At 36.8% G+C, this 26673-nt stretch overlaps 1 protein-coding gene across 2 annotated transcripts; it reads right to left on the bottom strand.

Moving 5' to 3' along the window:
* Window positions 1-6523: 6523 nt before the first annotated feature.
* On the bottom strand, window positions 6524-26403 carry LOC128306006 (plectin). Of its 2 annotated transcripts, XM_053043672.1 has the most exons (22): window positions 26253-26403; window positions 24798-24908; window positions 24561-24722; window positions 24245-24483; window positions 24023-24172; window positions 23401-23497; window positions 23205-23260; window positions 17288-17377; window positions 17133-17210; window positions 15770-15937; window positions 15211-15702; window positions 14678-14794; window positions 12145-12327; window positions 10258-10425; window positions 10051-10188; window positions 9898-9903; window positions 8125-9855; window positions 7623-7838; window positions 7187-7549; window positions 7051-7121; window positions 6689-6823; window positions 6524-6614 (listed from the first exon to the last, which is right to left on the bottom strand). In XM_053043672.1, the coding sequence occupies exons 1-22, from the start codon at window positions 26401-26403 to the stop codon at window positions 6524-6526; spliced, it is 5013 nt and encodes a 1670-aa protein (XP_052899632.1). The 2 variants fall into 2 exon arrangements, with proteins under 2 accessions (XP_052899632.1, XP_052899631.1); XM_053043671.1 differs by having other exon boundaries at window positions 8125-10188; window positions 14654-14817; window positions 15210-15702.
* Between the last annotated feature and the right edge of the window lie 270 nt (window positions 26404-26673).

Genomic DNA, 26673 nt, shown 5'->3' with positions numbered 1-26673 from the left:
GTGACAGTGGATCTGTCAGTGAAATGTATATATTGAAATTAGAAATAAACGGAAGGTTCAGGATTGAACAACTGCGAACTACGTTCTGCTAAAGGTTTATTCTCAATAAAAATGGCACCGTATGAAATCTAAACATGTATGTGACTGTTAATGGAAAGGTATGACTCATATATATAGTATCGGTAGAAGAAGTCAGAAAAACCTATGTTTACCCAGTGGTGTCTGAATGGGAATACCTACTTGACCTAAGACATATGCAATCAGTTGCAGTTTTCCAATTGTGAAAGACGTCGACTTTCGACGAAATTATGTGCAGTGCGTACGAAAAGCAGGATAAGGGATAGGGGTGTAATCTGACGCAATATTCTTAAGAACTGCTTAAGTGTAATTTGGAGTACTCATGTTAAAATGAAGTGAGTTTACGTACACAACGGAATTCTGTTGCATAGCCCTGTATCCGGGCCGATTAGCTAATTAGATTTAATAAATCCGCAAAAAATCCGTTGGTAAATTTAGGCAAGATGACGGCCCTACGCTTAAACCCAGGTACCTCTGGAGGGCCTCTTGACAGCTTAGGTTTAGTGTATAGTTGTCCCTTCGACGTTCAGGAAGACCAAAAATCTGGACTACTCACCTCTCTCTTGTTTTGCCCGGCGCCACCATCCGCCCAAGGGGTTAGGGCAAGTCTGTATACTCAAGCTTGGACATACGGCGGCACATGCTATCACTCTGCACGAGGACGTGACGGATTATGTGTTGGGTAAGAGAATCTTTGGGACCTTTAAGAGACTTCTTAAGTAAAGTTCTTCAAAGCAACTGACGCAAAAAACTGACACATTAGCTAATAAATTTAGCGATGATTGGTGAATCACAGAAAAGACTGTAACGATTATTTTGTTGACATTACGCGTTCAACAGTTTTTATTTCATTTTAACTATGTTTGCACACATAATGTTTAGGGTCGAGATTGTTGTTGTTTGTTGTTGTTTTGATAATTTCATACAATAACATGTAACAAAGTGTGAATATTAACCAGGTTGTTTCCGCAATTGCCACATTTGTCTTGGTTGTGTGTTTAAATTAGCTCTATTTGAATGCCGGCTCGACCGTTGTCAAATATAGTGATACATAAATTATTACAGCAGGTTTCTCGTTTGCTCTTCAAGGTCTTCTTTTGACAAACTTCTCCCTTTGAACTATAAGCTTTTGTATAATGTGGTTCGTTTTCAAAAATGTACTATCTCATTAATTGAGATAGTTAACCATTATGTTGACTTTTTTCGAATTTGTTATGTTGTACTAAGCTATACATTATATTGATGTATTTTATAATAACGTGTTTATGTTTGTTTATTAGGTAGATATTTATAACGGTATTCATATTTGTCATTATCCTACACATCTCGTTTGATCATAAACTATGACTAGTTTGATAAATTAGCGTAATAATTATGGTATTCATGATTATTATATATCTTTAGGGTGACTAATCTATCGCCATGTTAATACTATATTTCGCATTATTTTTTCGTATAATTGCCGATATATGTACTACTTTAGCCATTTTTGTGTTTCGCCTGTTTTGTATTTACCTTATTTATTAAAATACATACCGACTTGTCTGGCTTTGTTTACGAAATATGCACTATTAACTTTTGCTTACTGATGGGTTGTGGCATTGTTTACATATTACTGTGCTGAATAATTTTCAAGATATGTAAATGAGAAAAGCACTACGCACTAAGCGTTTCGTGTGTTTAGAGGTTTAATTTATATATGCAAGCTGCAGCAGCTTTTACGCTTTATAATAGTCAGTTGAAACATTGTACAACTGTGGTGACACCTCTAACTGTCTGAATTGCTATTTAATGCTGTCTGCCTCATACAGTGAGCTACAATCAATTATATAATATTGTATTAGTCATCTGAACTGTTGTGCCATTTTCCGTACACCTCGTGTTTTGCTACTGCACTAGAGGAAGAAATACCTAAATCCGAAATTATAAGGATAGCAACCATATGCTTTTACACCGTAAATCAAACCATTTCCGTAAACATTTCATGGTGGTGTTGCAAAATACGAGTTGAACTTAAAATATCTCTAGTTTCGTTCACGTTTTTTGTAGTACGTACATTTCGTTTTAAACTATAACTAATTCTAATACAAAGGTAGGAGTATTAGATGAGGTTACCCTTGTTTGTAGTACAGTATCATACTTGTTAGTTCGATGAGCAGCTGTTGATGTATTGACGTTAGTCATAGTTTCTGTGCATGGTATCAATAGTAACAGTGATGATAGTACATTGAAAGCAGTATTATTAACAGTTAGGAATAGTAGAAGTGGTAGAGATTGCAATCGTAGCGATAGAAATATACGAGAAACGGGTAACCGTCAAGTGCAGTACTTATGTACTCATCTTCAAGTGCTCGAGTCGTGAGTGACAAAAATATGAAACGCACAATCTGTGAATGTGTGAATGGTTTAAAGTGGTCCTTTTTGGTAGGTATTCCATTGTTTGTTTGTTTTTATTCGCCATGCCGTAGACTTTCAACGTAAATATACTTCAACAATGGCAAGCGAAACATTTTCGAAGTAGATAGTAGTGGCCATAAACTCGCCAACAATGTGTCGCTACGTAGAAATGATATTATTTTTCTTCCATATAATTCGTGGGTACTTCGTTGAATAAAATGTAATGTTACATTCGAAAATAAAAAAAAAACATAACGTTTATACCAGATCAAACCATAGCTGTACCGCAATGAGTAGTAAATTTAATTTTAGACAATCCCAGGAGACCAGCTCCTTAGAACTACCAGGAATGCTGACGATGAATGATCCCTAGAGACGAACAGTATGACGCATGTCAATTAGAATTGCCTATTTAGATTGTATACTTTACGATATATTCGAACTATTTAATGATTGAGATGTGCGATTGTAATTCGATTGAAAAGAACAAGGAAATCTCTAGTATGATTTAAATTTTTGCAGCAACATCACAGTTTGACTTGGAATAAGTTTAATAATCTGTATCTTATTTTTTGTTCGTTTAATTACACACTGACATTCTTCTGATATTGCACGTAGCACAAAATAATATTTGAAAAAAACGTTCGATTAGTACACAAGTTAAGTAAAAATAAAATAGCAACTGATATGATTGTCGTTGCACGTGCCATTTGTACAAAACCATAATGGGAATGGTGTAATTTTAATTGGAAGGACTACTCATTATCATCTACATAAGTTAGGAATATGATGGCTTTTTGAGCCAAATCCATAGCATTGGCGATGATGGACGGCTAAGCAACAAGTCCGGTACGAGTTTCAACCACGATTGGACTGTAGCCCTCCATTCGTTCTGGAATGACTTTTTGCCTGTGGGTAAATCATTCTGTCCACCGACAGCCAGTATTTATTCAAGGCAGACCAAGACCGACAACATTTGTAGAACCTGATAAGGAGAAAAAAACGTAGCTTAGATGGTTCATTTTTGTAGTGGATGTTTCGGTATGATCAATGTGAGTTAGTTAAACGTAATCGTTACCCAAAATAATGAACATTTATGTAACGGCAAATAAAAATGTTTCGTAGTTAATCCATAGTGTAGAATAATACAGCATATGAAAATGATGAAATGATCCATAGTTAATAAATCATTGCATAAAAACATGTTGTTTACAGACTAGTTTTACTGTAAAGTGTATGAAATACAAATCAAACCAGGAATCTGAAATCAGGAATCAAATAAGAAAAATAAACCAAAACGCTAAAATAGAAAGGCCACAGGAAATATGAAATTAAACTTTTATAGAAAAAAAAACATTAACGTTAAGGCACTTGACAATACCTTTATATAAAACAATCAAACACAAATAAGTGATTAAATCATCCAAATGTATATTCTACGTGTTTAGCCACAGAAGCTGCACTGAAGAATAATTGGGAAATTTTCTGTTCGAATTACTTCTGTATTTGAAGCAATACGGCCTGGTCGTTTTTTATGAAATAAACAAACTTCTGTAATTGAAAGTGTGAACATCATATGTGAAAAAATTGACGGCATCTTGGTTGGTGCAATATAAGCATGGCATGTGTAGGAAAACGTTTTGCAGATATTTAGACAAGGCGCATATCTAACTGAGGTAATGACTGATGCAAGGTTTCGAGATATAATTCTACATTTGCTTCGACTAATCTGAACTTTAGCAGCTTAGAATGTGCCAGCCGCTCCATCGCGCTTTTTAGGGAATAGTTTACAGACCTTAGTCACTTAATGTACATGTACATTCTGGTTTGTCTCTATAGAAACGTGAATGCTGCAATTATTATTGTAGATTGTATAGGAAATGTATTCCATACTACACATGTATGAAATTTTCAGATGGTATCGAGTGCATGTTAAGCAAGTGTAGAAACAAGATATACGAAAAAAGCGAAATGAAACGCAATTGTAGATCAATTGCATTACATGATCCTGTCAATTACAGGAGAGTAAAAATAAAAGAATGGAGCGGCCCGGTGGCATGATGGTAGCGGAGCCGGTCTTCACACGAACGGACCGGACCAAAATCCCATCCAGACCAATCCCCCATAGCAAGGACTGACTATCCGGCTACGTGGTACAATAAGTCGATAAGGCCAGGCCGTTCTAACGAAACATAAACAAAATAAAATAAAAGAAGTTTTAATTGTGCCAGTTATAAAATCAAAAATTGAGCAATACGACCTGACCGTCTTTTTGCTTGAATAAAAAAAAGTATAATTTAAGTTTGGATATAAAATTCGCAGTTAGTTTATTTAGGAGTTTTTTTAATGTTTTTAAACTTTTTATCAATGTTTATAACTTCAAAAAATAAAGCTCTTGCAAGTTAAACAAACAATAATATGTGTAATGCCAAAACTTGTATGTTTTGGTGATTATCAAATCATTAACCAAAAAGCATAAGAAACAATTGAATCTTAGCAATAAAGTACAAAGCATTAGTTTAATGTGATTAGCATGGATTTAACATGTTGAACAAATTTAAAACAACTAATGTATTAAGACATGGTCGTACTGAAAACATTATTATCTTGGAACTTTAGTGTAAAATAGCTGCAATTAACTATAGGAAACCACCTGTGATTCTAGCATCCCGGCTCTATAAATCGACGAGTGTACTTATGCTGGGAGCATTTAACTTGAGTTAAGGAAATACTGCCATGCATTCGCTAGTGAGTAATAGCAGTACGCAAGACCTACTAACGATTTGGTCCTGCTTTTCTAATCAAGCTTTGCTATAGTTCGTTCGTGTAGCATAAGGGAATGAAAGGAATAAAATGAAAGTGTTATTACACTACACATTTTCGTTGGGTCGATGAATGTGAATATATAACGATTACACACTTGCCTTTGAATTCTATTATTGTCTATTGCGTGTGTGTATTTTTTGCTCTACTTATACAATGTATCGTTCAATACATAGGTGCATAAAATACTATATAACTGATCGGTTTGCATTTTACTGGCATGTATGGTACGTTTGTACCACGCATCCAATATTTACGGTGGCTCAAAACTGGTCGTTCATGATTTTGTTTTGTCAAGTGTATTATATTCCTATTCTATAATCATCAAACGAAATACTGCTGTATTTGAGGGTGATACTTTTAACGGTCCTCAGAGAAATTGAAAGAGACAGAAACATCTCTGGCATTCGTGTTTTAACTAAGTGTTCTAACAGGTCTTTTGCTTTCCTTTACAATCTTTAACTTATAACCGATCCATCATTGCACATGCACACTAGATTTTTCCGGTAATGTAATGAAGAATTGGAGGGTGCAGTTAGAATCTTTGTCGTTTTCGAAAACCTTCATTTGTTAATATTCTTTTAAAGTAAATATTAAATGGCAGCGAATGTTCACATGTTCTACTAAATATCTCTAAATGGTTGCCACATGTGGTATATGCTATAATCGCCTAGCTTAATCGATTCTCCATTTGGCTTGCTGCTGCTTTACAGAACATGTAAGATTATTGCTTATAATAAAGATCGATCACTGGCTAGTAGTGACTAAATCGCATAAAAGCAATTTCTTGTATTCTGTGCAATGTTCATACTGAAGACATGTTCCTGCTTTGACTATCATATCGATCAATAATTAACCACTTAACCAATTGCAATCGTCCTTGACGCGTAGAAATAACAGAAACATATTAATCAGAAAACTATTGTATTCCTTGTTTTGTTACTGTACAATCTTACTGCGCGTTTAAAATCAATGCAATGCAATATAACAGACAAACATTTAACAAAACTTTTGCAAAACTACTCACCGTTTCGAGTGAAGTTGCTAGCATGGAACCCTGAATTATTCAGCATCATTCTAAACGGAATTACTACTAGTAGTTGTACTCTTTTTGCGATATTGTTGTTGGTTTTTTTAAACATTTTGTGGCATCCAAATATGATTAATAAATGGTGTACAATGAACGATAATACACCAATAGCAGAACCAGAAAAGGAAACCCTTTTTAGAAGAAGCTCTTGAGGAATCCTGCTGGTCCCGCATCCTGTGGCTGTGCTTGTGCTGTTTTCAACTTTGCTTGAGCATTTTTTAAGGCTCTGGAAACAAAAAGGACGCGTTAGTGAGTGATTCGTTAAACGCGGTTTGAGTTACACGTTTGGATTATACTTACTGCTGCAAATCCATTATCGTTTTCTCCTTCTGGTTCTGTTCTTCTTGGGTCATTTGCACCAATTGTAAAAGTCGTTCAGTTTCAGCAGCTGATCGTTTAGCTTCTTCCTTTGCATCGCCCAGTTCTTTTGATGCCCTGTATTATGAAAAAAAAAACATTAATATATTTTTGTTTGTTCCTTGTTATGCAGTACAAGGTTAGTGTAAATAATATTGGTTCTTTCTGCAGGATGTTGCCATACAGAGTAAATCGACAAATCGACAAATCTGGCAAATCTGACAGTTTACAAACACCTAGTTCTTAATATATAATGCCCAGTCACTCTGGAAAGAAAATAATAAAATTAATTTATATCAACTTACTTGTCTAACATCTGCTGAGTTTCTGTTAACTGTTTGTTCAATTCTCCAGCAGCAGCGGCAGTTCCGCCGGCCTGAAATGAAACAAGCAGCATGTGTAAAGTGTCTCGTTACAATGATTCGAACGAAGCTATGATACCTTTTGTAGTGATTTTTCTAGTTGGTCCATTTGTTCTTTGCGCTTCTTAAGCTGCTTATCGAACTCGATGAGATTCTTTTCCTTATCCTCCAACTCTTTACGTTTGTTTTCAATGGCCTTACGCTGATCTTCAAAAGTTTTTCTTTCGCTTTCTAGTAGCCGAGTTGCGTCTTCGATTTGTTTCATTTGTGCTTCTAGCTGTTTGCGCTCTGCTTCACTTACGCCTGCATTCTGCGCTACCTTTTGATTTGCTGCCTGAGTGGCTTGTTGCAATTGTTGCTGCAATTGCTGAATCTGTTGTTGGAGTTGGCCAACCTGTTGTTGATGCTGTTGGGTCTTTTTCGTAGCATCCAGAGCTTCTGTCTATAGAAATGTAACGATAAGAGAGATTCATGTTAACGCCATGACACCGAAATTTGAGAAAGTTTATAGTTACTTGGCTCTTTTCAAGCTCTTGCACCAATAGCTCGAGCTGATTTTGGAATTGGTCTCGATGGGTAACCGCTGCTTTCAGTTCCTCCTGCAGCTTTTCCAGTTCCTTTTTATTTGACGGCGATTGTTGCTGTTGCTGCTGTTGCGTTGATTGCTGTTGCAATTGTTTCTGCATGTTGGTCATTTGTAATAGTTGCTGTTTTAATTGTTGCTCCATTACCTGGCACGTAATAAGAAACAGTTTGGTTAGCAATGGTTTACGCATATGACAGATCTTATTCAAATATGTATGCAATTGAGCGACTACATGCGGCAGCCCGGTGAAGAATTGGTATCGGCACCGGTCTCACACGACAGAACCGAGACAAAATCCCATCCGGACCGTTACATCGTACTGGCGTGGTAAAATAAGTCTAGTATGCCAGCAATAGCAGGCATATGAACTAGTAGTAGTCATTACTCCACGGAGAAGAAAGGACTGCATGGTCAGTGTATTGTTATCCTACCTGCATTCGCTTTTGCAACTCTATTGCAGCCTTTTCCGCCTGATCCGCGCGGTTCTTTTCCTGCTCAACAACTTTACGCCACTGTTCGAGCTCATTATCCCCACGTGCCCCGGTTTCCTGAAGCATTTGTTTCAGCTTAGTGATTTCTTTTTTGTAATTTTGAATTTCCTGGGCCGCAGCCTGGGCTTGTTGCGGTGGAGTTGAAACAGCTCCTGGCTGCTGAGGTGAACTCTTAAGCCGACGATTTTCTTCACACTGCCGCTGTAGTTCTAATTCAGCTGCGTTAAGCTCCTGCTGGAAGCTCATAAGCATGTCTTGACTTTTTTCCAGCTGCATTACGAGTTGGTCGCGTTCGGCCATCAGCTGCTTGTTATCGGCTTCCAGTTTCATGAGGCTCTGCTCGACGTGATGGTTGCTGGCATGCTGCTGATGATGTTTTTCGTAGATCTTCGTCGATTGGCGAAGCGTTTCCTTTTCGGCTTCAGCTTTTTCAAGCCGCTCTAGTACACGTGTCAGTTCAGCTGACATACGCTCGAACTCAATGCGCGTAGCTTCATAAACTTCCTGCTGTTTGGTCAAATGTAGCTGCGCCTTTTCGAGCTCCTTAGCCAATCTTCCTGCTTCCATTTCGGTGGCGTCGCGACTTTGCAGTGCCTTCTCTAGACGCTCACGCAAACGCTCAAGTTCGTTTTTGTCTGTTAAGCTTACCGTACTGGCAGTGGCCAACGCACCGGGACTGATGGCAGACTGTGGATTCTGCCGCAGGCGTTCAACTTCTTTGATGAGTTTTTCATGCTTGTCTCGGATTTTTTCATATTCAATGTGAGCTCGTTCAGCATCCGAACGCTGTTTGTCTTGATTGGAGATCAACTTAGTAACTTCGGCTCTGGCCAGATCGAGCTGCAGACTGGTTTCGTGCAGTTTGAGCTCCATCGTTTGGTACTCATTTTCTCGTGTCTCAAACTTCTCCTTCATCTTGTCGAACGTCTCCTGCTCGTATTGTGATTTACCGCGGAAGTTCTCTAGCTCCACCATAACTTTGTCGTACTTTTCGCGTAATCTATCATTTTCATCCTTCATTCGTCGAGCTTCGCGTGAGAAGGATTCATTCTCTTGCAGTCGCCGCAGTTCAGCCGCCGTCTTTTCGTAACGCTCGCGCATTTTTTCGATCTCCAGTCCGTAGCGTGCGATCTCTTCCTGCGCTGAATCAAGCGATGCCGTTTGTTTAGTGTAGAGATTATGTGAGCGATCCAATTCGTATGTCAAGCGTTCCACTTCTGCCTGTTGGTTTTCCTTTTCTGATTGTGACCGGCGCAAATCGGTTTGACATTTGTCCAGTCTTTCACGAATCATGTCCACATCTTCCTTGGCTTTATCCTCGAGTTCCTTCGAACGACCAAGTTGCATTGCAGCACGATCACAAGCTTCTTGGAGGCGTGTTGTTTCTTCTTGTATTTTACGCAAGTCTTCGCGCGCCTTTGAGGCCGCCAATGCAGAACGTTCTGCTTCTACCTCCAATCGGTTGCGATCGGCTTCGGCAGTGTCCACGCGTGACTGCAACCTGTAAATTTCATTTTGTGCCCGATCATACTTCTCGAGCATTTTCTCGAACTCTTTGGTAGAGGTTTCTTTCTCATCGATCAGTTTCTGGCTGGCATACAGAGCCTTGTCCAGTTTTTCTTTTAATATATCGACTTCCGTAATGGCATCATCTCGCTCCATCTGAAGCTTCTGGTGGATTTGATGTGCTTTTTCCCACCGTTCTTTGACTACTTCAAGCTCGGTCTGAATTGCATCGCGTTCGCGTTGGTATTTGAGGGAATTACTTTGGGTAGATTCGGATTTTTCTTTCAATTTTTCCAACTCATCACAAAGTACATCACGCTCCTTTTGCAAACGGGCAAGAGATGACTGCAGTTTATCTGCCTTGTCTCGATAACGATCGAGGTCCATTTGTGCAGCCTCTTTCTCTTTTTGAATGCGCGAAGATTGTCCCAACGATTTATCCAACTGAGATTGAATATTCTCAAATTCATAGTTAATTTTTTCTTTCTCGAGTTGTAACTGTAAAACAAGGAGAAGATATTAATGTACAATTTTGAGTAATGTTCGACGTCCATCATGGTTACTTACCCTACGGGTTTCTCCACCACTTTTGTCCAATTTTTCCTGTAAATGGTCAATTTCGTTTTGTGCTTTGTCGAGCGAGTTTTGCAGTTTTTCTTGAGTGAGCTGTGATTTGCCAAGTGTAGCTTGCGTACGCTCAAGTTCTTCGCGAATCTTTTCCAACTCAGTGTACGCCTGGATGTGTGGAACAGTGACGAACAATGTAAATAAAAATTTTTGAATAGTTTTGTGTAAACATCGAGTACCTCGGTATTGGAATAATAGAGCGAAATGATGTATTCGTATTAATGAAAAAGTTCCCATAAATGTTCGGTTAGTGTATAAAAGTGGAGAATGGGAGCTTTGCATTGCTGTTTTCCTTACTATGACAGAGGTGCATTCAGCGCTGTTAGTTGAATGAATTTTTTATTTATTGCCGTTTAGTTGTAGGCCATTTCAAGCAACCATAGACATATCGAGTTGAATGAGGGAAATAAATAAGGTTATAGAGTTTACACTACAAAGCGTAGAGTGATAACGTACTGCAGGAGCGATAGATTTGAGCTACCAATCATTCAATATTTACATACAGCCATGTAATTTGTATATTCTAGATAGGTACTTATAATTAGACATTAGTTACATTTTATATGTAGGCAGATATATGCAGGTGTTTACACTTACAGCATGGATTCATAAGTAGTTAGCTGCATGCATTATGGTTGAAGTAAACTATTGTTCTCTTTTTCTCTTCTTGTGCCTTAACGAATTTCTAGATATTATGACGCACATAGCTGGATAGTCAGCTGCAATGGCTATGGTGGGTCGGTAAAGCCAAGATGTGTTTCCATGCCCGTGGTGTGCTAAGCAAATCTTTTATCGATTTTTCTAAAAGAACGCTTGAATCAGTATCCATATATGTAAAAAGCGAGAGAGAAAAGTGGTTTCAATTACTTCAACGTGCCTTTTTAAACTTTACTATCAATCGTCTAAGTAACGTTTCACTTTAATTGAGAAGTTTTAAAATACATTACAATGCTTCCGAGCATACTCTGCTATACTATTAATAGTAAGTTAGATGTGTTTGGCATTATTTTGCATTTGAATTAATGTGTGATCGGATGAATGCATGAAAATTGATAGCAAAACACATCGCCATTAGTAATTGATGCTGATTGCGAGAACCATTATTGTTCTGCGAAATGCCACTGCTAACTACTTATCTAATCCATATCCACGAAACATGGGTGTGTAGTACATTGTTGATTATTTCTTGCTATTATTTGCTATACGACACTCATACGATTTATATTGTAGGACATGATGATGGTACAAGGTGATCATGGTACTAGTTGAGAGTGTTGAATAAAAAGACGGTTGTGATATAAGAAACTTTGCAGCGGTCTACAATGCAGTCCCATGAACCATATTGATGCTGGTTTAGTTCGTACGCACTTATATTTGTTGTTCGTGAGCGTGTTTGATCAGTATGTGATTACTGTATGTAAATTACGACACAGTTGAATTTGAAAGTGTAGAATGTTGTATTGGAAGTTTCAGTTATAGTAATTTGCTTCAGAATGTGTACAAGAATTAGAATAAAGAAACTTAAAATAATGAATACAATTGGTGCACTATACGTCAAGGTCCGTGTTGAAACAATATCGCGCAAATGAAAGCAATTGTGTGTAGGCAATCTTAGGTACCGGGAACATGTTTTCAAAGTTGCTTAAAACGAATTAGCATCCCAGTCTCCAAGAACACACTTGCGGGTAAATAAAGAAAACTAGCATCTATGGCATATCCTAATAAAATGCCAATGTAAGAGCAAAGATTGTGTGGAATGTATGTAATAAAGCCAGTCATGTGAGGGTATGCTGTGTGTAAATTCAAAACAAAAAAACAGGAAATTACCTTATCTCTTTCACTAACAATTCGTTGTATACCAGCCTGGCCTCTTTCCATTTCCTGTTTCAAGCTTTCCTGTTCACCTTGTGCGTTTTCAAGCTTAGCCTTAAGTCTATAGACTTCGCCTTGACTCTTCTCTAATTTTTCTTGCAAGGCGGCAGCTTCCGCTCTTGATCGTTCAGCGTCGGTCTAGGCGTTAAAATAGCCGTTCGATTGAGTAAGTTGTAATGCAGGGTCGCACCGCATCAATTGCACAATTGACACAGGTTAAGTAATGGGATGGAAACGAGAGAAAGAAACGCGGAGAGAAAAAAGAAAAGAAAGGAAAGAAAATGAAATCAAAATCGAATGTTATGAAGTTTCAACGCAAGCAAATACTATAGCAATGTTATACTTAAAATACATATTGCTATGTGTTATGATAGTAAAAAGAGAATTGTAATGTATAGTACACTTCTTAGTAAATATCATACGATAAAAAGGCTAGAAGTTTGAAGAATTGACAACCAACCAATAACAATAATTTGTAATGATATACAAGTGGCCATGGAATCGGTATAGTAACTCAGTAACAGAAAAAAACCTACTAAGAACAAGAAGTTTTTGGTAATAACTAAAGCTCAACAACTGCTAACAATCTATAACCAAGTGTTTAAGATGATTAAGTGTACTATATAAAGAGTAGGCAAAAAAGCTGTATTGCTATTGTGTGAATTTATTTCACCCCGCCTTTGAAACTGTATAGTTTATTCAATCAACAGTATTTTGAGTGCATGTGTAGCAATAATAAACATCACTTAGTGATTTTTGATAATGTCAGCGTGGAAAATCGATAATGTTAATGTCTGAAGATAATTAAATTGAAAGTAAATAATCAAGAAAATTGCAATAATTTCAATATGTCAATCAACGTGGCAGAACTGAAGACAATTACTGTTAAGAATAATCGTATAAATCTAATAACAAGAAATTGAGCATATAAAACGAATAATGGTACAAGACAATTACTGTAAAAATAAATTAATTTTTTTGGCATTATCTTCAATTTTAAATCAAATCAATGAATTAGTGAGAAAAGAGCAAGATTGTGTAAAAAGTTGCTACTCACAAAATCGTGTACCGTATGTTCCTATAAAACGTTGGTGAACGGTTTATCAGTGATTGTGTTATTTGTTGTGTAATGAATTGAACATAAACTATTTGAATATGCGATAAGGGATGCTCACAAAACGATGTAACAAATGCAACAATTATGTCTATCGGAGAAATGTTTTCTACACTTCTCATCTTAAACCAAAATAAGTGACTGGTACTACAGCTTGGGCATGATTACAATAAATTTTACGGAAACACAGAATAGCACATCTGTAGGTGTAATAATAGTTTTCTGATATAATTGCCAACAATGATTAGATTACAACAATATCCTTATCAATAAGAGAAAAGGTGAATGAAAAGTTTTTTTTGAGCAAATTATTTTTTGGTTCAAAATGCACGACATTCGCGTAGGAAAAATCATAATATGCCATTACGATTTGCAGGTAATCAATGTAAGACCAAATAAGAAACGATTAAATGAAATCAAGCATCATTTTCACATTTAAAGCGCGTGAATTCCAAAACATGCACAAGAAACAGTTACATCAAAGCATGTTTTCACAGTTTATTCACCTAGCCAAATTATGGTTCTATACAAGCGTTACAATTACTTAAATGCATCAAATAATAATTTTTATAAATTTATATCGGATCTACGTTTTACCATGAAATACGACAGAAAATTAAGTGACGAAAAACAAACACCCTTGCAATGTTTTAAAAGATTAGCTATGTTAGTAATAAGGGATGCTTATCGTGTACCGTAACCGGTACAAGAACCACATTTTTATACATCAAAATTTGTGTAAACCACATTATATTATGGGACTAGAAAGATTATTCTTTCCATTTATAACAACACTTTAAACTTGAGTGTAATATCACCTTCACAACAGAGCACAATTTAAACTCTGAATACATCAATTTATACATTCTGTAACTATCTGTAACTATCAAGTAAAGAATTGAACACAAAACTCAAGGTAGTTTAAATGCGTCGTGTTCAAAAATGGTGACGCATTTGTATTTATAACAAAGAAGTTTATTTTTAAATAAAAAATAGCTTAAAGAAAGTTTGTTACAGTTCCCTGTGCTTTGGAAAGCTCCATCTAGATTATGTTCCAAACTTGTAAGAACATAACTTGCATTAACAGATCAAACCAATGGCGATTAATCTGTCGTTTGCTTGTTTATTAGTTTATTTCAGATAATCAGGAATATTTTCAAATTACTTAGAAGATACGAATTAACAGCCGAAAGGATTTAGAAGAATTATTTCTTGATTTAGAGAGTTTCTTTTGTACATGTTTATGGTAAACTGTTTTTAATGTCATTAAAATAATGAGATGAAAAATAGTAACCGTAAGACGCAATAATGATTTGAAACAGCTAAAAAATGTTTTAGCTTGAAGTGTACCGACAAAAAACGTTTTAGGCTTACTTGTGTCACTCGTAGCTCAGCCTGCGTGCGCCTTAGCTCGTTTGTTGTTTTGTCTGCTCGCTCCTGCGCGCGGTCTAGTTCTTGCGATGTACTTAAAGTAGATCTGCCAAAAGTGGTCTGAAACATCAAAATATTCAAGAATTACGTACAACAATATTATGAGTTGGATATCCATTTCCCTGGCTTAATGTTACGAACATTGTTAAGAAATAAGAAAAAAGATAATAAGATTAGAAAGATAGAACGAAGATAATAACGTACAAAGGTATAGTTCGATAAAACGTGTCGAATGAAAACGAATTGCATCGATATGGTTGACAATATTGGTCAAAATGTTCCACAACTGAATAGCGTACCATCGGTTCTTATAGAGATCGGTTGTATAGAGATTTAACGAAAATAAGCAAATGAGCCAACGCTACACATCCGGCAGCTCGGTAGAATGTAAGTCGAAATAAAACCACACATCTGACTTAAGAGGGTATATAGTCAACAAAAGAGATCCAGTTGTGATCCTAGTAATTCTACATTACCTGTGACCGTTCCAATTCGGTTCGTAGACGTTCATTTTCCAATTCAAGGCGTGACAACCGCTGTTTTGCATGTTCCCAGTCGGCTCCACTACGACCGACATCACTTGACGTCTTATGCTCAAGCTCTGCCTTTGACTTTCCTAGTTCACTTTGCGAGCTCTCCAGTTTTGCTTCCAAACGGTCTTTTTCAGCTAGAGCTCTATGGAGACGAGTCGTTAGCTTTTCAACCTCGCTGTCCAACGAATGAAGTTTCATCTTAAATTCAGCGAGTTCGCGTTCATGTAGCTCTCGTTCTTCCTTTTTCTCGGCTTCGGCACGATCCCGCTGGTCGCGTAGTTGCTGCATTTGCTTCTCCTTATCTCCGATTGCCTCTTCTAGACTCGTCAACGCCCCCTCCGAACTGCAATGGTGTGCCTGCATTGCGCTGAGCCTTGCACGTGCCATATCCACTTGATTATCCTTCTCCTTAAGTAAATCTTCCAAATTATCAATCTGGAACGGTTAGACCATGTAAAGGTTATCAAATTGATTGCTCAATCAACACGCTTCCAATAAATACCTTTCGTTGAAGAACATTTATCTTCCTGTCTTTTATATCCATATGTTCTTTTAGTTCTGCAAGTTCTGTGTGTAGTCGATTCTTTTCCTGAACGGTGTGCATTGTACCTTGTGTCTTCTTTTCAATCATTCGATTTTTCTCCTCTAATCGATTACGCAACTCTTCAACCTGCCGAAAGAAAAGAAAAGAGAATTAACACTGATTGGAGCCACACTCTTTGAGGAAATGATGTTGTTTTCGTACGTTTCTATACAATCGATTAATGGAATTCTCATATGTTTCGTTTTCCTCGTAGCAAATGGCAACATTTACACATCATCTGTTATCCTCCTGGTGTACTCGTAATTCTCTTATTCTTTGTCGGAAGTCTAATGTCATGTCGTTCACACGTTATCGAGCTCCTATTGTGTATTTCTACTTTATAAATAATGTCTGCGTCAATCGGGTCTCGCTAATCAAGGACTTGGGCATACACTGATCTTACATTCGGTTATCACATTGATCGTGCGCATGGAGGATGGTTGGTTTTATGAAGCGGGTTGCATGTGATTTCTCGAATCCTCTCTGTCTTTGTTCTGTTCGCTGGTCCGATCTCTTTTGGGGTATTGCTCTGTAATCTGATCTCCCAAGGGCCAAGAGGGCCAAGAGATACACATCGATCGCATCGAACGGGTGCAGGAGATTTCACCAGGTTTGCTTCCCTTAAGCTTCTTGAGGTTTATCTTCTGCACTCCCTCACTACGAGTCAACATGTCGACTTTTCAATTTATACACTCTTGACGACCGCCGCACCTTATCCCAATACTTCTTCCCGTTCCCTGCTCCTGAATCGAATTGATGCCCCTGCTCTCCTGTCTCCCATTCCTTTGTATGTTCCGCTTCGGCGTACGGTGTAATGATCCTTTGCTTCGCTCCTTGGTACAATTCAATTTCACATCCCAATTTTACACTTTCCGATCACATCTTTTTCATTCCCCGTTTCCTTGCAGCACTAGTTAATTTTAGTTGTAGGTTTCAGGCACAGTTTCAGTTAGTTAGCTAGATAGTGATAGTTCTCTTTTTTGCATACGGGTATAGATTTTAAGTATACATGTGTGTAAACTTAAGGCAGACAAATTAGTTATAAATAAATAAATAAATAAATAAATAAATAAACATCATGTACAGCGGCGGATATAACGGTAGGTGGAGTAGGCGGCCGCCTAGGGCCTCGCCGTATTGGGAGCCCCGAAATAAGCTGTTTAGCAGTAAAAGGTGTATAGATTATACCTGTAAAGAACTCGAATAGCGAAGCTTGAACCCTCTTCTTATGCTAGAGGAAGCTCCGAGGGGTACTACAAGGGTGCTACAAGGTGATACTTACATCTGATTGTAACATATTGTAATGTTCTTCTTTAGCGCATAGCGATTCCTTGAGAACAGCAATATGACGTTGATAATCCTGTGAACAATAATCAAAACTGTAAGTAGTGACGTAATTGGGACAGAGAAATCCACAAAAAATACACGGTTACGTACCTGATGTTGTTCCTCAAGCGTTTTCATTTTTGCGGCCATTGCCATTATCTCTTGATCGCGACGTGTGATTTCCAAGCGAAAATCATCCAGCTTTAAAAATAAATACAAAATACCGACTTTAATACTTTTTGCTCCCATTTCCAAATACAACCGTTTGGAATCATCGTTTCATCTTTTTCTAATATACTTAAGGCTTCACAAAGAGGGTTGGGTTTGAAAGTTCTATGATCGTAGATCTGTACAGTATAGTGCCGCTTTTGTAGTGTGAGGATTGCAGTTTTATAGCTATTCAACGGCACTACTATTCGAGAGAGCATGGTAGAAACTAATGATCGAATGGCCGTAAAATAATGTTTCGAACGATTTTTGTTTTAATTGATTAATTGGCTGTATTTCAGATTTAAATTCGATTTTATTAGTCTTATGATATACTTCGCAGTAACAAACAAAAGCTACTAAAATGCGTCCAAACTCAAGGAAACAGTAACACAATATGGCTAAATTTTATACATTCTTTAAATATAGCGTACTTGCACGCTTTCAAAATTGCAACCTTAGCTATACAGCTTTAGCTTATTCAGTAATACTGAGTTGTTATGTTTTAACCACATCCTCCACGTTCGTCTGTTCATTATCACTCGGGCTGGATTTGTCTATTAACATTGATATCTAATGTATTCAACATTATCATTTGGTGGTTATCATTTGTAAAGATTCCATGTACACTTTTTTATCATTGTATTGAATACATTACAACGAAATCGTTTGATAAGAGATCGTAAGTTATAAAATAAAACAACGTATCAAATATAAGTAAAATCGAATCGTATTCTTCGTATTTATTACATTTGCAACATACGCCTACATCGTAACTCGTAACCCATTAAATTCTGATCATAGTTTTAGTTAAAAGTACTGTTTTATCATGACGTTCTATTCTACTAAAAGTAACATTCTTATTTATAGTAGTGAAAGACATACAAATTTAATTGCTCCAATAATATGATCGTGCGTGCTGAATCCACATTGAATGAAAGCATTTACATATCAATGAAGTGGAGCGCACTGTGTTTAATTGACATTGACTGTTTTACATTGTTTTTCGTTTCATTGAATTTTGTACATAGCTTCGTTTCCGCCAGAAAGGGTCTCATATTTATCACATTAATATCAAGCAGCATTTGTATTCAAATCATTGGATCATTTCTAAATAACTGTCGTTGGAAATGTTCGTCAAGCTGTCTTAATGTACTTTGTTTAATGTGTATTAAAACTATGAGCTGTAATAGTGAATAAAACAACAACAGAGTTAAACGATGGAATATAACACGTTGGACAATGGTTTCTAAATATCTATTACAAGACATCAAGTTAAACGATTAGTTACCAGAAATCAGATGAAGATTAAAGAATTGACCGCAATAGATATGAACTGATTTATACGATTACTTTATGCGAGAATTTGTAAATGAACTGGTTATCTAATGCAAACTAATGCAACACAGTACATCTATTGCTTTTCGTATGTATTCGTGAATGTTTTCTTAGTACTTGTCTTAAGTAGATAATACCTTCAGTTTGGCAACATAATCGCAAAGCTTTCATGACTTTTGGCCTATTTGTTGGCGTTTTTTGACATAGGCTGTAATCGTGAATGGAATATTTTAATAACTTTAATTTAAAATTTTTTAAAGGCATTTCAACAATACGATAACTCATATTTGCACTTGTTTAAACACTTACTCTTCTACATTTTGGCGTTTAATAATTGGCATTATGCTCTTTAGAGAATTACATAGTTATACATATTCATACTAGCTGCACTTCGTTTTTGTATCTCTCACGATCGTTCCTCTAAGCTCAAAGCACAAGTATTGCGTTGATGAGAATGTATTAATATTACGTTTTATTAACATCACCGTTGAAACTTAAGTAAGCAATTTGTAAAATACACTACATTAAATTTTGTATGTACAGCTATGGCAAGTGTAGCTGGCAGTTTGGCAGTCTTGGAACGTATTAGTTTTACCATACATTGTTATCAAATACGAAATGTTGCTGGTCGATATCTACTGTGTGTGTGTGAGTTTTTTTTCTGTTATGGGCTGTAACACTATTATAGTTACATGTATTTATTGAATCTCATTCTAAAAATGCATTGGTACGACGATCGTATGTAAAGAATGTTTTCTACCTAATACATAAGCATGCCTATTCAATATTCGTTGTTCAGAAGTTGAAAATTTCATTTACCGCTGATCTATGAATCGATGGATAAAGTGTCAACATCAAATTTAAAACTAACTTGGCGTTTCATATCGTTTGCCCTATTATAGTCTAAGTCTAGTTTGGAATACGGAGCATGATACGTGTTAGGATATTTGAAGAAGGCGCTGTTGTCGATATTATCGTGCATCGTGTGCAGATAGTGCGAATGATCCAAAGACGATGGATAGCGTAAAGCGGATGCCGATGGCAAATTACGATCGTAAGGATAAGCAGATGTGGTAGAGGAAGGCAAGTTAGTTAATGAACGAGTAATGTTTGGGTTGGAGAGGAAATGATGCTGTGATAGAAGATTTTTCGTCTGGGATAGCATACTGTGTGGCTGCGACATGAATGAGGTGACGTTCGTTGCTGCATTGATCGTGTTATTGCTGTAAATCGGTTTTGAGAGCAGGTAGTCGGTTGACGGTCTATATCCGGTACTAGAGAATAAGTTTTGCTGTGACTGTTGCATTTGCTGCGGTAGAGACATGATTTGCTGATTAAGCTGAGGCAGATGGTGCTGCAGGTGATGGTGATAGTACGATAAGTTGGAATTGTTACTAAGCGCATTCGGTAAGTGGGAGATACTGGATGTGTTCGGGTATGAACAAAGAAAGCCCGAGGCTGCTGCCGCCGAAGCAGCAGCCGAGGTGGCCATTCGGTCGAGTGGAATCGATGGCGATGGATCGAGGACACCGCAAACGGTAGAGGAAGAAGATGTTGGTGCTGAAGTATGTGATGGTTGTGTAAAGAGTGTCGCCGCATGGCTCATAGGCAGATTCAATCCACTATCTCCTGTGGCCGTAGTGCCCAGGGAGCGCATATTTAATATATTAGAAGAGCGGGATAATGATTTGGTGGTTTCGTTTAACAAGTTGGTCAGATTGGCCGATTGTGTATAAAGGTTGGCTGCGTTCTCGGACAAATTGCAATAATCAACCATGGAGGACAATGGCACACTGCCACTTATGCTGTAGCGGCGGGCCGGCAATCGTCCGGAGCGCACTTCCAACAGCTTAGATGTTGGAGCCATGTTGTGGTAGTTTGAATTTAGTACGGACGTTGGCTGGGCTGGATAAAAACTGGTACGCATTAAATCAGGTGTGGTAGTTGTGCAGTTGGCGAAATCAAACATCTGAAAATATGGCCGTTTAAAAAAAGAGAGGAGAGAGAAGACAACACTGGATGTTGGTTTGTTTTTGTTTAACGGGTGTTGTTAATGTTTTAACATTGGTCAGTTAATTAGTTTGGATAGTATTTGATTCGCATTGGCCTAGTTTGTGACATGCCGTCCGATCCATGTCGTCGGCTGGAGTTGCAAGTATGTTTCATGTTTACGTAAACTAATATGAAAGTAATGTTCCCTAGAATTCGCAACTTGTAGGATGCTGAGAATAAATTTAGATCTAATGAGGAATGTGATAAAGACAATCAAATAATAGTTGTTTATGTAACGTAAGGAAATGATAAAAATCTAATGATTGGTTGCCTTGCTATCTTGAATTATAAACTGGGATCAATCTTTATCTCGTCGTTAAATAGTAGTATATGGATTGCCAAACAGAATCAGAAGCGTACTACAGTGTTGTAATATAAATAAAGAGCTTATGCCTTCTAAATGGTCTATGTATTACATAAATGCTTTTTATATCTCACTTCATGATGTATTTAATGCTTCACTAGATAAAGCGAATTTAGTGTTGTCTCAAATTGACAGATTTTAAGTGTGAAAAAATCAGTTCTTTTCTTAACAATATCTGTACAGTACACAAAATTTTGCTTTCGTTTTCGTTGCTATTTGTGTCAATGATTTTTAATTTATAGTCTTTTGCAATCATTACGTAGACAATTCGTTTCATGTTCTATGCATTAGAAGTTAGCTTTTTAAGTTAGAACAATAAGATCTACTTATACGTGTAATATTTATGTACAATTTTAGATCCATGGCTGATTGCGTTTTATCGGTATAAAACTGTATGAACCATTTTTGCCTCTACACGTTTCGTCAAGTATCGCATTTGTTTTGACGAAAGAATTATTTTTTATGATCATCGTCATCATCCGCTAACCTTTTTGCTTATATTTCATTGCATTATCATGTTCTGGTGTAACATTGAATGGATTTCAATGTTTATCTGCATCGTGTGCTACATAGAATTTTCTGCCAACTTTATACTTTGTTGTGAACAAGATTACAGCATTTGAGTACTTAATCTGTTGAGTGCATTTATTATTTTTGCGATGTTGTTAATACTATCGTTATCTTTTATGCTATGAACACTTTTTAGTCCAACTGTTATGGTCGCATTTCTTCATTGAAACTAGATGCCTTCTCGTAACAGCAGAGCCAGCGAACGACATCATACGATCATAGCGGAAAACAACCCTCACACTTACGCACACATACACCCACACAATTTAATTGCCGGCATACAAACGTACGATCGCACAATAGTGCTGTATAGAGATGTACTCTTTCTCGGGTGGTTTTTTGTTGTTTGAAATGTGTTTAACATAAGAAAACGAAAATAAAACTTAAATAGTTATGTAGTAGTCAACAAATGAATGTAAATAATCAAATGCCATCAAATATTGCAAGAATGTGTGACGAACTACGGAGATAGTTGATATAGTATATGAAATTTGTATAAAACTGATTATTTGCAAGTTAACGAAATGAATCTCTCGATAATTTATCTGCAAACTGATTTCATTTGCTGCATTTTTCAATTCCAACAACAAAAATTAAATTAGAAACTTTACGAATTATACTGAAAATACATGATTCGCAACAAATCTTATACTATAAACAGAGATTGGGATCAATGTAAAACAAGTAAAAAGGAATTTAACATCTTAGTGAATAAATGATGATAAATAAAGAAAAACAACTTTTTATGAGAATAGAAGATTTCTTCTGTCTTTTAAAAAGCTTTGTGAAAGCTCTAAAAATATATTTACAAGAAATATGGTAGCGAATATACATTGAACATACAATTGAAACGTGAATAACATCACAGAGACAGTGTGTGTGTGTGTAAAAGAAATAGAGAGAGATAGGTAAAGATAACGAGAAAGAGTATGATATAAAATCGAAAGGAAAGAAAAGAAACGAAAATAGAGATAAAAATAAAAGATATAGAGACAACAATAAATAATAAACAACCAACATAGAGATTAATACAGTTGAAGAGAAAGAGAAAGATCGAAACAAATAGCTTATCCCACGTGTGTGGGTGTATGATCGCTAGCGTAGTTGCTAATGCGCACGGTTGTTTTAACAAATAAGTTATCATAATTCTTTCGCCAAACAACAGGTACGTAAGCGTTAGAAGCGAAATGTACTAAACCAAACAAGAAACAAAAATAGATGGTAGCTAAACCAAAACATGGAACTGATGTAAATTCAACAAACTATGGAAATTTATGGTCTTGGAAAAACATTGTGAAAAAATATGACTAACGAGTTGGGTGTCGATTAGAAAAAGAAAACAACGTAAAAAATATGATTATTATTTTCATGCTATTATAGTTACTGGTACATAATAAGACGTTTCTCTGATCATCACAAATATATGTGTTTTTAAAGCATTACTTGTCAATTTAATTCGTTTCAGATATTGAAGCACTAATAACATATCAAACTTACCTGTTTCTGGGCTAGAGCTTGCATTTGTTGAAACATTTGTCGTTCTTCTTCTTTGCCTAGAAGCGAAACAAAAGCTTATAAGTGATTGGTTGCATTTAGGGCAGAATAGTATCGAATGTAGGATTAAAATGTATGCGTGTAACATTTTCTTTGCTAAAGCATCTGTTTAATGTTACGTTTTGTTCGTTATACGCACCCATGCCTTTGCTTTGCAGCATTTCCAATAATTTTTTTATGCTTTCGTCCCTTGCTTGAAGCGTTTGTTTCTGCGTTTCTATTCGGAGTTCCAGTTCCTGAATAAAAAAGGCAAGACGAATATTCGATATAGAAAAATTTATACTCATAGACTGTGAAATTGGGATTTAGGTTGGCTATGATCACGTCGGAGTTGACATGCTTCTTAGTAGCACAACAGTTGCAGTTGGGTCGGATTTGCCCAAAGCTTTCTTTGACTAGTGTATTAAAATTATCTAATTGGCCGATTTATGCATGAAGAACTCGGTTTTTGTCGACATTTGAATCTAGACCAAGTCTGACGTGAGTGCTCTGCCACTTGATTTATTATTTCATTTGCAAGTACTGTTACAGATGTAAACATAATATCTACTAATACTCTATCAAAACTACCAGCATTATTATAAAATAAAATAAAATTAATTTAAATTCTAGTTTTTTTGTATTAAAATAAACATTTACTGCGGCAATACGGTCCGACCGTTTTTATTCAATGTTAAAAGTGTACATAATTGCCAAAATAACTATACTGGCAATCGGACCCGTTATAACAAGGCACACTAATATGTTATGCAATACGTTACCTTTATGGTATCGCGCAATATGGAAATTTCTCTTTGAAGATGTTCATTCTCTGCATAAAGGGCTTCCATTTGCTGCTGCATTTCGATATTTGGAGCTCTCATGCGTAATCTTAGCTCTTCTTCAAGTTGTCGCACCAACATCGCTTGTTTCTAAATATAAAGAGAGCAGTAAGGGGAATATTGTGATAATGGTAGCAACAAAATTGATAAAAATATCCGCACCTGATTTTCGCTGTTTAGCAACTTCAACTGATCATTGATCAGGCTATATTTAGCACTTTCTTCTTTCCGAAGAGCTCGTTCTTTCTTTAGCTCAGGGGACCAAAACGTTTTGATGCTGTGCATCGAGCTTCCGAGTTTTTGATTAGTGAGTTCCAGCTCTTTCTTTAGATTACCCAGCTCACGTTGAAGCTCACCATTTTGCACCTGCAAATCTCCTAAATATCCTCGCTCCGGCATTGCTACTATAGTGGAAAGACAAAAAGATCATTATAAAATTTTAACAGCACGTTTAAAGCAATTAACGTCAACCAATGACGCTTATCACCTTGTCTTGGTGGTCGACCGTAGAGTTCCTCTTCTAAATAAAGCCCCCGTTCTAATGATCGATCTCGGGAACGATCGCGCGGTTCGCGTATTGGTATAAATTCTCGATCGTGCGGATCGACCAGTCCCCGATCCAATGATTGGTAACGAGTTCCTGTGCAAATATGTATATGACATGTGAGATAGCTGACCATTGATAAAATGTAACCAAATGTACTTAGTTGCTCACGGGGATACTCCAACGAGTGCGTCGGAGCTCGAGTGGCACTTCTGCTGCGATGGTGACCACCAGCAGGGCTGATGGGCTCGTCCATATCCCGATAATATGGACTACCCATGGCTGTAAATGAATTATGATGTGGATAAGACTTCCAGCTGTAGTTCAGCGGAGAATTAGTTCCTGAGCGTGATTGGTGTGTATTGGGCCCTATAAGAATGGGGAAAGGTGACGTTTATGAGCTAAAGATGATTCTACCGTGGATCGAAAGCCAAACACAGTACAAAGAAGGTAAACTTATGGTACTACATGCGGGATGAATGCTATTCATATACAGTACAACTTTTTTCGCTTATTCGAACTTCATCAGGTAAAACGCTTCAACAATGGACAAAAATTACTGGTCTTTAAACAAAAATCTATGAGCATGATTTGATGTTGTTAAGAGATTTTATTGTAAAACAATGTTGTCATGGATTTTGTTGGGGTGCTGATATGGAGTGTAAGTAATGTTTAGTAAATATGCTGTAATGTTGATACGAGCCGTATTTACCTGTACTTAAGTTAAAAATTAAAATGACAGCGCTTATTGTTAGCTTAGCTGAAAACAGTTCGCATCTACCTCGACCAAATGGACAAGCGTGTTGGAAACCCGAGTTGTACTGTATTATGGAAAACCGTTTGCAATAAAAATATCTAACAAAAGCGTTTTTATTCATCGTTTTGTAAAGACGTATCAAGAAGTCTAGTAAAAAATAAATATTCGGTAATACATTTCAAACTGGTTTGGCAATACCATTTTAAAGCGAGCGGACTGAATTCAATTGAAAGCATTTTCAATTGACGAGGGGACAGTAGAATAGTGTACTTGTCGTACAAAACCGAGCAGTAAAATGTTATTGTTAAAAATACATTGAAGTTTCAAACATTGTAACATTGTAACATTGTTATTAAAGAAGTAAATAATTTGCCCATTGCATTTCAATTAAATGGTTCAATACACATCTCGTTAATAAAATGACAAAGTTAAAAAAATTTATATGGAACTCATTAGAAAAAACTCTAAGCTAAAGTTTCCCTACTAGAAGTACGTCAAACATTGTTCAAAATTCTGAGAGTGTACTATAGTCCGTGAGGTTTCCCTTTCCTGCTACGCGTTTGGTAATTATGGTTGGTTGGTGACATACTCAATAAGAATAGACAAATAGATCTCTTTCTATCCGTCTGAGTTTATCATGTTCGCTTAAAGGCTTAATGTGGATCGCTACGAATTTTAGTTTCAGAACGGCTGGACGTACAAGTTTCGTGCAGCTGGTACTGAAGAATGGCCTTAGGGATGCGTTTTTCAGTATATGAAAGACTGAAGATAAATTGCAATTTCCATTTATAAAAGATTTACATATAAAGAGAAAAATAGAGGCATACAATACAAAATTACGATCAATGTAAAAACGATAATTATTTCACCTAAGGGTCTTCCTCGGATTCCGCCGTAGTCTCGTGAAGGCGACTTATCAACAGTCGGTAGTTCAGTTAATCGTCTCGTTGGTCGACCAGGGCTTCTAGTACCGGAAGTGCTTGGATTTGCTTGACCTGTGCTGTAGACTTCGCGAGACATAATATGCCGCGAACGGATCGCGGTCTATACTGTATTCTGCGGCTTTGGGATAGGCTATGCTTGGATTTTTTTTTGCTTTACAGTGTTATTGTAGTGGTATTGATGGTGGCGCATTTTCACATCATGTGTAATCGGTGCATATAAAGAAAAGCAACATAGATAGATGAGTAATAACGAAACGGATTTAAAATGGGTTGGGTAATGCAAGTGCATAACTACAACGGAAGAAGATGTAGAGGCTAATTTATTCTAATGTGACACGTTTTGAAT

Source organism: Anopheles moucheti, chromosome 3, assembly GCF_943734755.1.
Source record: "Anopheles moucheti chromosome 3, idAnoMoucSN_F20_07, whole genome shotgun sequence".
Taxonomy (NCBI): Eukaryota; Metazoa; Arthropoda; class Insecta; order Diptera; family Culicidae; genus Anopheles; species Anopheles moucheti.
Note: the sequence above shows the minus strand (reverse complement) of the source record. Positions and strands in the feature narration are given on the sequence as shown.